The sequence below is a fragment of the Bicyclus anynana genome, chromosome 3 (genome assembly GCF_947172395.1).
Source record: "Bicyclus anynana chromosome 3, ilBicAnyn1.1, whole genome shotgun sequence".
Taxonomy (NCBI): domain Eukaryota; kingdom Metazoa; phylum Arthropoda; class Insecta; order Lepidoptera; family Nymphalidae; genus Bicyclus; species Bicyclus anynana.
Window position 1 is genome coordinate 1,738,800 of NC_069085.1, and position 16,199 is coordinate 1,754,998.

The window sequence follows — 16,199 nt, forward strand, 5'->3', positions numbered from 1 at the left end:
CAATATGAATAATGAGCTTTTTGCAGACAAAGAAAAACAATGCATTTTTAATAAAATGCAATGTTTCTGTTGCATCGCAATCATCAAACGTTGCAATGGCATAGACAATGAAACTTAATAAAGCCGGCTTGCGGACACCCGCCCTTGAGAATACGGGAATATAATATAGCCCATTAAAATAAAGCCTATTACTTGCTGATAATGTGGGTTTCTATTGGTGAATGAATTTAAAATCCGTTTTTAAAAATTTATAAAATAAGTATGAAAGTTGGGTTTATTAACAGAAAATATTAATAAATTGCCAGACACACGTGGCTTAAAAAAGAAACCAAACTAAAAAAACACCAAACCATCAGTTATGTATGAAATGCCTTTCCGGTGTTTCCGGCAAGGCAAGAGTGAAAAGGAATTTTCTAAGCAAGCGCATCCCAACTCAGACCACAATGCTTTCCTATCAGACATGACTGCAGTTAATTGCAGGGGCAATTTAGGCACAAATAAATGTTGTTTCAGTATTAAAGAAAAACGGTAGCATGCAAAAAATCTCGATTTAAATTAGCAAGTCCTTCAAAACTTAAAATATTTGCTTTTTTCTGAGAGTTTGCAAAATTTTTGTGTTTTGCAAATATTGGGCAAAATACTTGCAAGGAGTGTGTCTCAGTCGTTTATTGCTAAACTGTATTTGTTTGTTGTCTGTACTGGTACATTTTTATACAAATACACGGACACAATACGAATATCCATCAGCACGTACATTTACGGGAGAAATTGCTTCATTCACAATCAAACACGCGCCTTTCTTTCGATGCTGGACAAAGGCACAGATAATATATTTTTGTTCCCAATACGTGGTTATTGTCCCGGCCAGCCCCGCTGTGCGAGTTTTGCGCATGTCTGCCCCCGTTTTGCACCGCTGTGCAGTCGATTCGGTCGAATTATACCATTGTAGTGTGACAAGTAGTCTCGGAAAATATACCACCCTGTAGCTGGTACTAATTTGGACAGGGCCGCATTTAAAAAAAAAATTAAAAATATGTTTGACCTTTAGTCAAATTCGTCTGTAATCATTATTGAAAATTCAAGGAACTATTGTAATTATTAATTTGTAATTTTTTGTCATTGATTATGTTAAACATGTAAACCTATTTGAGAAATACCTACTCATAGGATAAAAGATTTGACTTGGTAAAATTATCCACATAGCATTTCTTATCAAAATACTTTTAAGTTGTAGTTATGTTATGTTTATATTATGTTGTAAGCAAAGTGCAAGTACATATTATTGAAATAACTTTTTATATATTATGTAATCGTAGGTACATTATAGTGTTACTTTCTACAATATTTGTTTATAAGCTGGATTCGTGAATTTATATTATGTACTAGCTGACGCCGCGCGGTTTCACCCGCGTGGTTCCCATTCCCGTAAGAATACGGCGATAATATATAGTATATGCCCTTTCTCGATAAATGGGCTATCTAATACTGAAAGAATTTTTCCAATCGGACTAATAGTTCCTGAGATTAGCACGTTCAATCAAACAAACAAACAAACGCTTCAGCTTTATAATATTAGTTAGTATAGATTTCATTATAGTAGAAACTTCATAAATAAAACATCTGAGATAGGACAGGTGACTATTTACAGGTAATATTTCTTATCATACATTACAAAATAAGCAGTGGGCAAAGTTTTCTCTTACACATTGAATTATGTTTCACCAATAATCAATTAATCAGCAATGTATATTTTTTTAAAAGTATCGTAGAGTCCGGCCCCGTCCAACAAGGTGCAACCCGTTGCAAAAAGCCAGAAATTGTCCAAAAATTTTCTAAACGTGATCACGTCATTGTCCACGCACACCCGCTACAATGGCAACAAAGCCCATCCTTAGCTCTCCTTTTATTCTCCACAATCGTACTTTACTTACTAACAATTCCTACTGACTTACAACAAAAACGTCACTTACATAAAACAACAACACTTTGAAAAACAATCTTAAATCTAAATTAATACAGTCGAAATTGGCTTTAACTTCTTTTGGTGCCTGTGACGTTATTGAAGTCGTAGTACGAATGACATTTCACATGTTTGCCATAGTGTCATTGTTAGATACACCCATTGTTGCATTGTTCGCGACTATTGTTGCTGGATCAATGCGAAACATTTTAATATTATGAAATTATTAACGTCTTCCGCGAGATTCGGTCTTAGAACATTGGATACTAGGAGAGGCACTCATATGTCTTGGAAAAAAAAATATTTTTTTAATTATTAATTTCCCTTAATCCACCAACTGAATAACAAGCTTGTGCTGCAAGTGAGTATGATTCTGGAAAGTGAGTATTGTCGAGCGTGTGTTTTGATAAAGTATTTGAAGTTTGAAATGGTATAAATAATAATGTACGGTTACAACAAGAGTGTGATTCCGCTATTTCACAGTCGTCGACGAACTTTTCGCCTATAGCACATATTATTCGAATTTCAACTTTATGTTTACAGGGTGCTAAAATTAAAATGTTAGTAACAACGCAGCTGTCTTGCAAACGAGCGATGTTACAGCGGTGTAACATTACAGAATGCAGGAGCAGGGATGACACTAACCAACTCTAATGAACCTTTTCAAACATATTTGAAAATATGTTTGAAAACATTGAACATATGTTTGAAAATATAGTCCGCTTTCAACAGTCGGTTAAATATAATTAATGAGGCAGCTGCCTCATCGGTCCCGTGGTTAGCTGGTTCAGCTACGGACAATGAGGTCCAGGGTTTGAATCCCGGGTCAGGCCAAGAAAAACAAAATAGGTTATTGGGAGATTTTCTTAGAAGGAAAATTTTAATAGCAGCCTGGAGTTGGAAAGTTGGCGGTGTTAGTACACCCCTGTGCCTCGGAGAGCACGTAAAGCCGTCGGTCCTACGCCTGATCTCTCACCGGTGGTGTCGGTCTGCCGTCCCATCGGATTTCGAGAGTGAGGGAAGAGAGAGTGCACCTGTGCTTGCGCACACACTTGTGCACTATAATATCTCCTGCGTAATTGGTTCATCTCACCATAAGATTCGGGTGACCGAAAAGTCGGTCGGGAGCATATTATTATTATAAATATAATAAAACATAATATCAAAACTCAAAACTCAATAATCATTTATTTTAATAAGGGTTAGTTTACAAGCACTTTAGAAACGTCATGTTATGTAATGATTTCATAGTGATAATTAAAATTGAAAACTTAAAATTATAGTGACGAGGTCGTCTCCACAGCTCCTATGTTCCACCCACTCGCACGATTTATCGCTATCGGCTGTCTCCACATAGGTACTCTTTATATCTGCTGACACCAGCGGCGAACGCATCCGGCCCAAACGCACAATTGCTGCAATTTCGGTGTTTAGTATCATGACACCTTTTAATTGTGTCACACGATATCGTCACTGTTTAGGAGAAATGAGGAAATTAAATAAATATTAAAATGATAAAAATAATACTCGTTAAAAACCAAATATCTTCCCAAAATTGTGTTAAACGTATCAATAACTTTATGTTTTAACGAAACTTACTTAAACGATACACACATCAATAACTAGTCCCAAAGTAAGCGTAGCTTATGTTATGGGCACTAAAATAGCTGATTTTATAATACACATAATACAAATACTAATATAATGTATAAACACATGAACACACACACATGACACTGGAAAACACCAATGCTCATCACACAAATATTTTCCAGTTACCTATATACCTCGCTCGGAAAATTCTTGGACAAGTTTCCCACCCAATGAAAGTGCTAAAAGTTTAGTAGCCAGTAAAATAACAGAGACAAAAGTGTTGCCACCTATTGCCTCAGGATTTCTCTCTCAGTATGTACTATATGATTTTTAACCTACAGTTTAGGAAATAAGCATTATGATCTTCCACCAGATATCAGATATTTGATGGAAAACCATCGCTTAAAACAGTATAAACTCCTCGGACGGTATGCTATGAACTACGAATATTATGCTGTCTAGCATTCGCCAGATTTCGTATAATGTCTCTATATAGTTGAGCTGATGATGGTATGATGACGTAGATTAGGATTATGATGCCTGAGTCACTCTGGGATGGAAAGTTTATGAAATGTAGAATTTTATTCCTTCCAAAAAATATCCTTGAATGAGGATGATAATGATGTTAAACATGTGATGTAAAAAGTGCCACTAAAGCCTTATTTTAAATTACGTATTGATATATTAATTCAGCGTTAAATTACGTGGTATTCTTTTCACTTTATTGTAAGCTTTCCAAATAAAAGGTTGGTAAAGTTGTCAGTAAATGTCACCTTGTGAATTCAAAAACACCTTTACTTACATAAAGGATTGCCACATCCGGTCAAATTCACAGATTTTGCACAATTGGTTTCTTCATCAGCCGGAAGTGAGCTTTGTATTGCATTGGACGTACAGCTTGAATAAGAATTGGCAGTAAATTGCAATAAATTAAATAAAAGACCTTCAAGTGTTGTGTGACACAATGTATTATTTGGAAGATACCGTAATAAATTGTATACAACAGGGATTTAATTAACAATGACGTATACTTCAGCTTAAATAGAAATCATCTTGAGGAAACGTGCATATCTGAGGATTCCTCATAATGTGTCAAGGTGTTTAAAGACCGCCAATCCGTTTGTGGCAAGATGGACTAACCCTTCTTATAAAAGAGACTCATTCTCAGAAGTAGCTGACGATTAAATTATCTGGTGGTAACACTATAGGTTAGCCTGATCTTTATTTATCATTTCAATTTAAAGTTATCTCATCTGATGTTAAATGTCGATACATTTAAGACGGAAACGGAATTACTTCGAAGAAATAGATAAGTACACGTTTATTTCACCCAAATCTTTGACTGTTTCTAGAACGCAAACTCGCTTGGCAAATTTGCAAACCGATGCCTACCACCAGAACAGATTTAAGTTAATTTAGAAAATATTTTACATATATCATAAATTCCCGTTGTGCTAGAACGGCGACCCCGCACTAGAAAGCGCAGTGTTGGTCGACCCACACCCGGTAGACTGACGATATCAGGCGAGTCGCAGAGATTCACTGGATGCAGGCGGCTTAGGATCGTAATGTTTGGAAGTCCCTACAAAATACCTTTGTCTAGCAATCGACTTCCATTTTCCATGGACTGATAATTATGATGATGATGATATCCTAAATTGAGTAGAGCTGGGAATCATACCCAATAGATATATATACCCAGACCTCTGTAATCAAGAACCAGAGCCTTGCCAACTGCTTCAAATATCAAGTTAAATGCAGGCATTAAAACACATCTAAATTTTGTTACCAGGTAAACTAACGACTAAGGACTTAAAGCGAGTTGCAGGGAGTCGCTGGGTGCAGGCGATACAACACCGTGCTGTTTGAAAGTCATTTCAAACGTCCATCGTCTAATATGATGATGATATGGTTCTCCTGGAATAAGGCGGTGGTAAAAATAAAAGTTGTAACACGATATATTCCGTTAGCTTCAAACGATTATGCGCAAGATTGCAGGCAAAAGAGGAGTAGGAAGAAGGAAGAAGATCTGGCTACGAAATAAAAGGGAGTGGACTGGCGTAAAAACAGTCAGAGAACTCCGCCTAGTCATGGACAAGGAGAAGTTTAGAAAGCTGACCGCCGAACTTCAGTAATGGAGAGACACTTAAAGAAGAGAAAAAAAAAGTTATTCGTAAATAAGCGAATTATGGAACGAAATATGGAACTAAGCTGTAAAGGGCAACCGCCACAGTCAATGCAAGACAATACATAGAAACGGCTGTCCATTTGAATGACCAAATCTACTCGCTACTGAATTAAGAGCACAATACCACATAGTTGCAGTTTCTGATCCCTACTAGAACCCGGGCTTAGATTCATTCACAAATATTTACAACAGTGGAATTAGTTGTAACTGCTAACCATAGTAAAGTGGTCACTCTTAATGTTATAGTAATAAGGGTTAGATTCAAGAAGAGCTTAATAGTAAGGCACTTTGAAATGCCGCTTTCATTGATGGTACAGCATTGTGAGTTGGTAGCTGGTAATCCTAACATTGTCGGTGGTTCATTCATAAACACTAAATACATATTAAATAAGCAAGTGATTATTTATGAATGATCTTTTCGTACTACCATGAATACATCATTATGAATGTGAGCAATAGCATTGTTACATTTTACTTTTCACTTCTACTTAATTTTATAGATATAGTCATATCTAAAACTGATGTCGCATGTGAATTTATTTATCTAAAATCATCATTATCATTAACACCACAAACAATCCGGGCTGAGTTTTAACTGAAATCTTAGAAGAAAGAATTAATTAATTAATTAATTAATTTCCCATAGTCCGGCTGGCCCGATAGGCTTACCATAGGATAGACTAGACCAACGAAGCAGTTATTTTTTATTACATCATACAATCTGATATTTGCATACATACTGCAAAGAAACAGAATACAATGGGTATTTCGTTAATTCCTACTATACCAATCATTGTATATGCGAAAATACCTAAAACAGGCTGTCTATCTGTCACGTTTTCACCAATTTTGATGTATTTTCAGTATGAAGGTAAATTGCTGAATTGAGCAGAACTTAGGCTACTCTTAGTCGTAACAATTGAAATAAAAGGGAATGAAATAAGTCGTTGTACAAGTTTTATACGCGAAATCGTAAATGTAAAAAGTCAGTTGACACTGATTTTTAACGGCCTCCGTGGCGGGTGATACGATGTCGTGTAGAAACCAAAAGGGGTGTGGATTTTCATCCTCCTCCTAACAAGTTAGCCCGCTTCCATCTCAGATTGCATCATCACTTACCATCAGGAGATTGTAACCAAGGGCTAACATGTAAAGAATCATTATCTCCTTACCCTTATCCCACTTCCATCTTTTCCATTCGTCTCTATTACTCGTCAACTCATCATCCACTTCTTTTACACACATGTCCTCTTTCACACAATCCAACCATCTCTTCTTTGGCCTTCCTCTCCTCTTATGACCTTCCACTTGCACATTCAACATTTTTCTAGTAATATGACTTTCCTCTCTACGCATTACATGTCCATACCAAGCTAACCTTCTACTCCTCAATTTTTCTGTCACTGGCGCCACCTTCAGACTTCCTCTTATATACTCATTCCTTATTTTATCTATTTTTGTCACACCACACATCCATCTCAACATAGGCATTTCGTTCACATGCATTCGTTTACTATCCGTCCCTTTCACCGCCCAACATTCTGATCCATACAGCACGACAGGTCTTACAATCGTGTAAAGAATATAAAAAATAATTAGGGATAAAGTCGCGGGCGTCCGCTACTAGATGAATAAAATTTAAGCTATTGTATGAATAAATCAGACTCGTACCAAGAAATGAGTAGGTACCTTGGTCGTACCAGACACACTGGCACCGTATTGTTGTAAGCCATTTCATTAACATCCCCTTCCTCTTTGTTACTACCTCTTTCTGCGTGCTCGTTGAGGGATAAACAGTTTATTGTTGTGTGAAAACGTCTTAAGTGGGATTAGGATCCGTGCGGGGTGAATGGGGACGATAGATGCTGCCGTCTTCAGCTTCTTTTTTTTTTCTTCAAGTTAGCCCTTGACTACAATCCCACCTGATGGTAGGTGATGATGTAATCTAAGATGGAAGCGGGCTAACTTGTTAGAGGTTAGTGGATGAAAATCCCTTTTCAGTTTCTACACGACATAGTACCGGAACGCTTGGCGGTACGTCTATGTCGGTAGGGTGGTGGAAGGCAGCAGTGGTTAATTACCACCCTATACCGACAAAGACGTATTGCCAAGTGATTTAGCGTTCCGGTACGATGTACTGTAGAAACCGAAAGGGGAGTGGATTTTCATCCTACTCCTAACAAGTTAGCCTGCTGCCATCTTAGATTGCATAATCACTTATCATGAGGTGAGATTGTAGTCAAGCGCTTACTTGTAGATAACAAAAATTCCTAGACTCGAACCTTAACTCGAACTCGTTAACCACTGTACCAAGGAGTTATATTATCTCATAGTATTTCAGATCAGCTTATTGCAATGATGTCCTCAACCGTAAAATCCTCAGCCGCGCGATAAAACTAATTGATTAAACCCCGGCCGGCGCACACCCGAGCTGGTCACAATGCGGCCGGGAATCGAACCCGGATTATCTGGGACCCGCTGCGTCCAATTATACCGTGAGAGCGAGAATATTTTGTTTAACATGAATGTCCTCTAAAATATCACACCAATTATTATTGCACCGTAGTTTTTAGGTTGGTTAACTGTTTGAATTGCAGTTTTCTTTGATGGAACATCTATTTTTAACCGACTTGCAAAAAGGAGGAGGTTCTACGTTCGGCTGTATGTATGTTTTTTTTTTTAAACATATATTTTTAATTATTTAATATATTTCATAACACATTTCCTTGTAAAGTATCATTTATTTCACCAATTTCAATATCATAATGTATCTCATTAGGCACATGTGCCGTAATGTAACATATAAGCTTTATCATCCGTATAACGAACGGTACTTTTCTAAATCTTCGCAGAGTTTTTACGTCAGAAAAGTGCTCATCATTTTAGGAATAAAATTAACTTTGTGAGATAAAATATAATAAAAAAACATTTAATTCTTTCATTTTAATAATTTTGACAATAAATATCAACCATTTATCGGTAACAGAAAAACAAAAATATTAATTTACTTTATTAGTGGCTGTTTTGGTGTATTTGCAAAAATGACAAACGTATCATTTGGAAAATAAAGATATAAAAAGTGTGTTCAAAATGTGTTTTAAAACGTCGTATGACATACGTGCGCTTTGATAATTACAGCCTCGGCTTCCTTACTCTCTCGCCTTTGGCTCGAGCTGCAATATCGCCTCGGCTGTAGGTAATTTTCAATTTACCGCACTTGTATCATAATGTACTATATTGCAACGCAATTCAACCTTATTTGTTTTGATGGATTTTTTTTACATAAAAGCCCAAATTTATATTTAATATAATTTTTCTTTCTTTGTTGTTGGGAGATTTTCAAAATATTTGATTTTTATTTGATAATGCACTTTTTATGTTATATATAATACATTAATTTTATATGATAACATTGTTGTTAGGACAAATCACAACTTCGATACAATCCTTCTAACAAAGGAGCGTAGCTTGACTAAATGGATTAACCACTTCAACATCAGCCAATAACACCAGAGACTCCGCCTACTTTGAGGATGTTGAGACAATTCACTCCTCTCTGCATCCTGAAGTAGCCTTGGTCTCCAAAGTTTTCTGTTCCCCATGAGTTCTTTATCAACCAGTAAGGTAGGCCAGTGGCACTATCTAGAAAAACAAAGTTTTACAATGTGAATTAATAGCATTAGAGACAGTGTCTCACCCTGATATACACCAATAATAAATGTCACTAATTAAAAATAATTCGACTAAGAATAAAGTTCAGTGATGTTATGTTAAACTAAATGTTATACATCTACATCTAGTGGAATATCTTTATAAGTTATTTTGTGTTTGTAGTTCCTAATAAATAATAAATAGTAAGAATGTCAAAAGAAATACCGGTTCCATAACCAACTAGAAGTACAGCATGGTCGACCTGAGTCTTTTCGCAACTTGCTCCGTGTAGAATCCCGTCGATATGACTATGTAAACTAGACGAATCAATAGCTGAAATTGAAATGACAATTTTATAGTATTCAATTTCGTCTAAAAGTAAATAGAATACCTACCTGAGGTTTAGGGATGAACCTCAGGTTTTGACGGCCTCCGTGGCGCAGTGGCTTGCGCGGTGGATTTACAAAACGGAGGTCCTGGGTTCGATCCCCTGCTGGGCAGATTGAGATTTTCTTAATTTGTCCAGGTCTGGCTGGTGGAAGGCTTCGGCCGTGGCTAGTTACTATCCCTAAACCTAATCTTTAAGCCCTTTGCAAATCCAAACATTCATTTGCAAGTATTGTTTTTAACATTCTATAACAGTTCCTAATAAATAAAAAGTGCCTAATTATACAATTATAAAAACACAGTAAAAATTAATGCTCAGTTATAATCAAAGCTCTGAAACATTATAATATTATAATTATAATGTTATAATATTATAATGTTTTATGCAAGAAGCAACCGCCAAGCAAGCTGCAAGCATTTTTACTGGTGGTTAGGGGAGTACTGCTTTCTTTCGATGGAGAAACATGGAAATAGTAGAAACGTGACTACAAGTATATATAATAATGGCACATTTCACGTTTTTATTTACATTTTATGGGGTTGAAAAGGAAAACATGATAAGCAAATCAGGGAATTTCAAAATTGGGATTGTACCTTTCATATGATATCATATCTCGTACTTCGTACGTACCTCGTAGTCATCATAATATAAAATATAACTATAGTTTAAGCTGCTTATACCAAAAAAAAGATATCGGTTTATCATACATTCTTTCCTGTGGTTCTTTCTGACCAATGGCTTGGAACTGCCTTAGAACTTATCAGAAAGTGGCACATTCGATGCTATTTTTCTCTTTTTTATTTAGAGGTTACGAGTACGTTCGTGTTTTTGAAGTCGGTCTATTTCTTTTTTAATTTTTTTATGAGTGTAAAAAGTTACCTATCGCAAGTGGTCCAATCTGAACCAACTGTTCAGCCATGACATCCTCATTCTCGTCGATCTTTATGCAATCTGTAATTTTAACGACTACTTGACTGGCGTCGTAATTGCAGCTACCCCCTATGCCAGTATATGGGTAGCTCGCGGATGAAATTGCACCTTTACTTATAAAATACCTAAAGAATACATTACACATTAACAAAACACAGTGAGAAAAAAAAATTACAGATCTACGTAACTATGAGTACATCGTATAGGTATTACTAATATCGGATAACCTTTTCCCGAAAATCAGCTTTCTATTGTGTTTATAGCCGGTTTTCACAGCTCCAGTCGCTTGGGAACTGAAATTCCCTTGATAAAGCGTCAGCTTTAGCATTTGCTATATGTTCTGTGCCACGAACTGTTTCACAGATTCACACGATACTCATATATTTGTATTCTTCTCTTTTGGCTTTATATTAAAAAACGTCCTATTTAGGCGTTGTTTTTAGCTTTTTTTTATTCTTTACAAGTTAGCCCTTGACTATAATCTCACCAGATGGTAAGTAGATAACGATGCAATCTAAGACGGAAGCGGGATAACTTGTTAGGAGGAGGATGAAAATCCACACCCCTTCAGGTTTCTACGGGACATCGTACCGGAACGCTAAATAGCTTGGCGGTACGTCTTTGTCGGTAGGGTGGCCATGGCCGAAGCCTCCCACCGAGAAAATCTCAATCAGACCAGCCGGGGATCGAACCCAGGACCTCCGTTTTGTAAATCCACCGCGCATACCACTGCGCCACGGAGGCCGTCAAAAAGTTATATAACCGTGCTGTTAAGTTATACTGCATCCTTAGTTAATATTTTAGTAATACTGATACCATCACCAATATCAGCCGATGATGCATATCCACTGCAGGACATAGGCCCCTTAAAAGAACTTTCAAACACCAGCCTTGAGCTGCCATCCAGCCTTTACGTACTTTAAGTACTGGCTTGTTCGAGAAGCTGGAAGTTGTCAAAACTACGAGCGAGACGATCTGTGATGACTCTTGAAGACAAGAGAGACGAATATCTTAGCATTCCATGGATTCATCGTGCGGGTGCCGGGACCATCGCGTGGTAGAGAGAAGAACCCCGAGCAGAGTCCTGAACTTGTGACTACACGATGTAGGGTTAAGGAATTCCTTGACAATCGATCAACACTTCCCGTTCTCTGCTCGTGTTGTTCTCCCTGCCTAGCCAAATTTGGTAAGATCCTATTAGAGCATATTTTCCACCTTTGGATACTTGTTCTAATATAGAACTAACTGCTCTTTTAGAGAGGCCAAGGTCTTTAAGCAAGCTATAGAGGGTATATAGAGAGATGGGTCTGTAATTCTCGTTTAATTTAGAATAAATCTTATCTATTATCTTCATCGTAAGTAAGAAGTCTTACTGTAAAGCGTGTTCTGGTAAGCCCCCATTGCATCCTTGGTCTAATTGATCACAATCCACTAGTTGTTGTTGCGACAATTCTATCAACTGTCCCGTTTTTATAGCGTTTATGCTTTCTACGTTACCTAAAAGTAAAAAAAAAAAAAACATTTAAAAGAAACCACTTTAAATTATGAGTGATTTTTTTTTTCTATTTGTATTGCACTTTCTATTAAACCTAAACTTTAAATCATACCTACTCAATAGACTGTAAAATAATGACTATGCGACTATAAAATATAGACTGTCTGAATGAAATTAAATCAAACTTCAAAATTCATTTATTTCGAGTAAGCTCAGTTTACAAGCACTTTTGATACGTCAGTTGACTATCTGTAAAGGTTTCGGTTGGTTCGGAAATCAGGTTCTGAGAGCCAAAAAGAAACTCGACAGTTTCTTTAAGAAAAGTTCTTTGTTTCAATTTTAAGGAGATAAGTTTATAAAATATTTTTGTCACGCAACCTTTTAATAGATTTGGCATCTATTTTAATGCTGTGAAAATTCCATTAGCGTATCTCTCTTTTATTGGAGAATTATGGGTTGTCATGAAATGAATGAAAAATGAATGAAAGAAGATAATGAGGATGATGAAAATAGGTGTCAAGCAATTATCCACACAAGTGTCATGGCAACTGCAAGTTTCTTATAAGAAATTAACTCACCCGTGGCACTGAAAGCCCAACAAGATCCACAACTTCCTTGATCCTTGACTTCTGTTACGACATTCTTTGTACGCCAGTCAAATTCTGGCGGAATTTCCAATACATTGTTTTCATTTCTGACCCTTTTTACTTGATTACAATTACTTGTATAGTTATTGGGAACTTGTAAGCAGGAGTGTCTCCTCGTGAATTCTTCGCTCGTCAAGTCACTGAATTTGTTAACTCCTTGAACATAATAAATTAATCAATAAGTAACCAATGGTCTTTTTTTTTATTCTTTACAAGTTAGCCCTTGACTACAATCTCACCTGATGGTATGTGATGATGCAGTCTAAGATGGAAGCGGGCTAACTTGTTAGGAGGAGGATGAAAATCCACACCCCTTCCGGTTTCTACACAGCATCGTACCGGAACGCTAAATCGCTTGGCGGTACGTCTTTGCCGGTAGGGTGGTAACTAGCCACGGCCGAAGCCTCACCAGCCAGACCTGGACAAATTAAGAAAATCTCAATGTGCCCAGCCGGGGATCGAACCCAGGGCCTCCATCTTGTAAATCCACCGCGCATACCTACCACTGCGCCACGTAGGCCTACATTTATAAGCTCAAGCTAAGCCGGCCTGGTGATTGGTGGTTTTTGTCTGCTGCCATTGAGGATGTTATCACTTATTATCATTATTATATAACGATGTCTTTTATTTATATCAGCAGTAACTAATAGTTTTTCAAGATAGTTAGTTATTATATTATTTTAGTTGTAGTTAGTTATTATAATGTTAATTTTACTTACCAAATTTGGCATGTTCATGAATAGCATTTAAATCGTTCATATCTTTTAAATTATCCAAAAATATGCCATATCGCTTTGCTTTCTCTGCGTCGCTGGAATAATCTTTCTTATAAACTCTTATGAAATCTTCGAAAAGCTGGGATCCTTCTCTCAGATTGTACGGTGGAACTTTTATAGCTATGATAGAAGCAATTAGACATAAAAACGAAAACACAAGCATTTCTTTTTGACTTCGTTTTGCTCTTATTATATTTGCTATTATTTAAAAGTATCAGTTAGATTTTGACTGTTGGGTTTAAATATTAGTATGTATTTGTAATTATGTAATAAATAATAGTAAATATTGTGCGGCCTTATATGCTACAGTTTTACAATTTGAATACTTTATGTGAGCTAGTTAGAATTCTACGCATTCTGAATTCGAATTCTACGCATTCTAAAATTCTCAATGTTGGAAATGTTATGTAGTAAAATTTCATCAACTGTTTTATCATATAACTAGCGGATGCCCGCGACTTCGTCCGCGTGAAACTCGATGTAAACTTTCAACTACCCCTACCCTACCCCTACCCCTACCCTACCTCTACACCCTACTCCTACCCTACCCCTACCCTACCCCTACCCTACCCCTACCCTACCCCTACCCTACCCCTACCCTACCCCTACCCTACCACTACCCTACCCCTACCCCGTTTTCTAATTATTATTAATATGAACTTTATACAATAACAATAAAGCTCAAATTGACTACGTTTAAGTTACAAATCATTTGTATGGGAAAAAGAAAAGGGCTATTTTTAGAGTTTTTCCAGCAATAATTCTAATTTTTCTCGCCGTAAAAACCATCCTTGAACTTCAACGAACATTTTAAAAAAAGATTTGGCAAAATTGGTCCAGGCGTTGTTGAGTTATGCGCTTACCAACACATTTTGCGATTCATTTTTATATTATAAGAAGATGTAAACGTGACTAATTGTCAACTGTTAATTAGATATACGAATAGTTGTTTGATTGTTGTAAGTTTTAAAGTTTCGTCAATTATTTATCGTGAAATACGTCTTTAAAACTGCTTCCATTGTGGGCATGTAGGCATCCATTGTAAGCATGCATTCATGTCAACAAGTAACGAAATCGAGGGATACAGTTTGATATTGCAGCTATACAAACCATCATCTCCATACAAAATTGAATTACATCATTGGATAGCTGATGGATCAAAGAATTCACTACTGAGTAAGGATCGTGATAAGTCCTGTGGGTGGAGGGGAAAGCTCTGCCAATTTGCGGTCATTTATCTGAGTTTCAAGATTTCCATTTTGTATAACTTTTGATTTAAAGAAGCTATGACATCCGTTTATAAAATGTCATCAAAACTATGTTGGTATATGTCATCAAGATGTCATCAAAACTATATTGTTGTAAATATAGAGCCTGTAACAGGTTGAAAAGAGCAATCGAATGATCAAGTAATCCAACAAAACACCATTTAACCGAACGAATCAGTGCCAGGAACGTAAAAGAATTAATGCGGCCGAGCGAATCTACGGCATTGCCAATAAATACACTGATTCAAATACAACTCACCTATACGTAACTTAATGTATTTACGTACACGTACCTATCTATGATACAGGAAAATAAATAAAATATATATTTGACTTGACTACAATCTCGCCAATGGTAAGTGATGATGCAATCTAAGAAGAAAGCAAGCTAACTTGTAAGGAGTAGGATGAAAATTCACACCCTGTCGGTCTCTACACTACATCGCACCGGAATGCTGAATCGCTTGGCGGTACGTCTATGCTGTTAGCATGGTATCTAGCCACGGCTGAAGCCTCCTACCAGCCAGACCTCTACCAATTAAGAAAACCTCAATCGGACCAGCCGGGGATCGAACCCAGGACCTCCGTGTAAATCCACCGCGCATACCGCTGCGCCAGGGAGGCTGTCAAATTGAGTTTACTCTTGCCCTATCTGGCAACAACAGTTATTTTCAACGACATTATATTGTACCTACGGTACGTCGTTGGTTATTTGTCTCGTTCTATTTTCTCTTCTTATTTTTAACGATTATTACCTTTGGATAAGCGAAATCAATAAAGTCGCTAAAGTATGTTTTATTTGTACTAACTACAATTTGTACACCTGATTACTAAAAACTATTTTTTCTGGAGTAGCTTAATCTCGATGAGACGATCAACTTTTTTATTTACGAAAATTCTTGATTCTGGTAGCTACCTGAGTTACCAGGAAATGAAAATTTCAGAGCGTCGGAACGAGATAATGTTCCACGCAATTTGTAAAACAATGTGGCTGTTATTAGTTATTATAGTTATTGTATAACTATTAATTAAGCTACAGTAAACAAACAGCTCTTCTTTTTGCCGGGTCTTCTGAGCAGCCTGCCTTCCAAACTAGTGTTAGTCTTACAAATAGTCAAAATTAAATACTGGTTTCAAAAGCTCTTGGAGGCCAAGACTAAATGAGATAAGCAAATTTTTAACTCAAACTATTAAAACAGTAACTGAACTATAAAGACAGATATATTTTTTTTTTATTCTACACAAGTTAACCCTTGACTACAATCTCACCTGATGGTAAGTGATGACGCAATCTAAGATGGAG

At 36.7% G+C, this 16,199-nt stretch overlaps 1 protein-coding gene across 1 annotated transcript; it reads right to left on the reverse strand.

The window, feature by feature from the left end:
* Positions 1–9,171: 9,171 nt before the first annotated feature.
* Positions 9,172–13,611, reverse strand: LOC112054089 (uncharacterized). The gene is made up of 6 exons (XM_024093745.2): positions 13,572–13,611; positions 12,784–13,008; positions 12,084–12,207; positions 10,660–10,835; positions 9,618–9,725; positions 9,172–9,383 (listed from the first exon to the last, which is right to left on the reverse strand). The coding sequence occupies exons 1-6, from the start codon at positions 13,609–13,611 to the stop codon at positions 9,238–9,240; spliced, it is 819 nt and encodes a 272-aa protein (XP_023949513.2). The 3' UTR covers positions 9,172–9,237.
* Between the last annotated feature and the right edge of the window lie 2,588 nt (positions 13,612–16,199).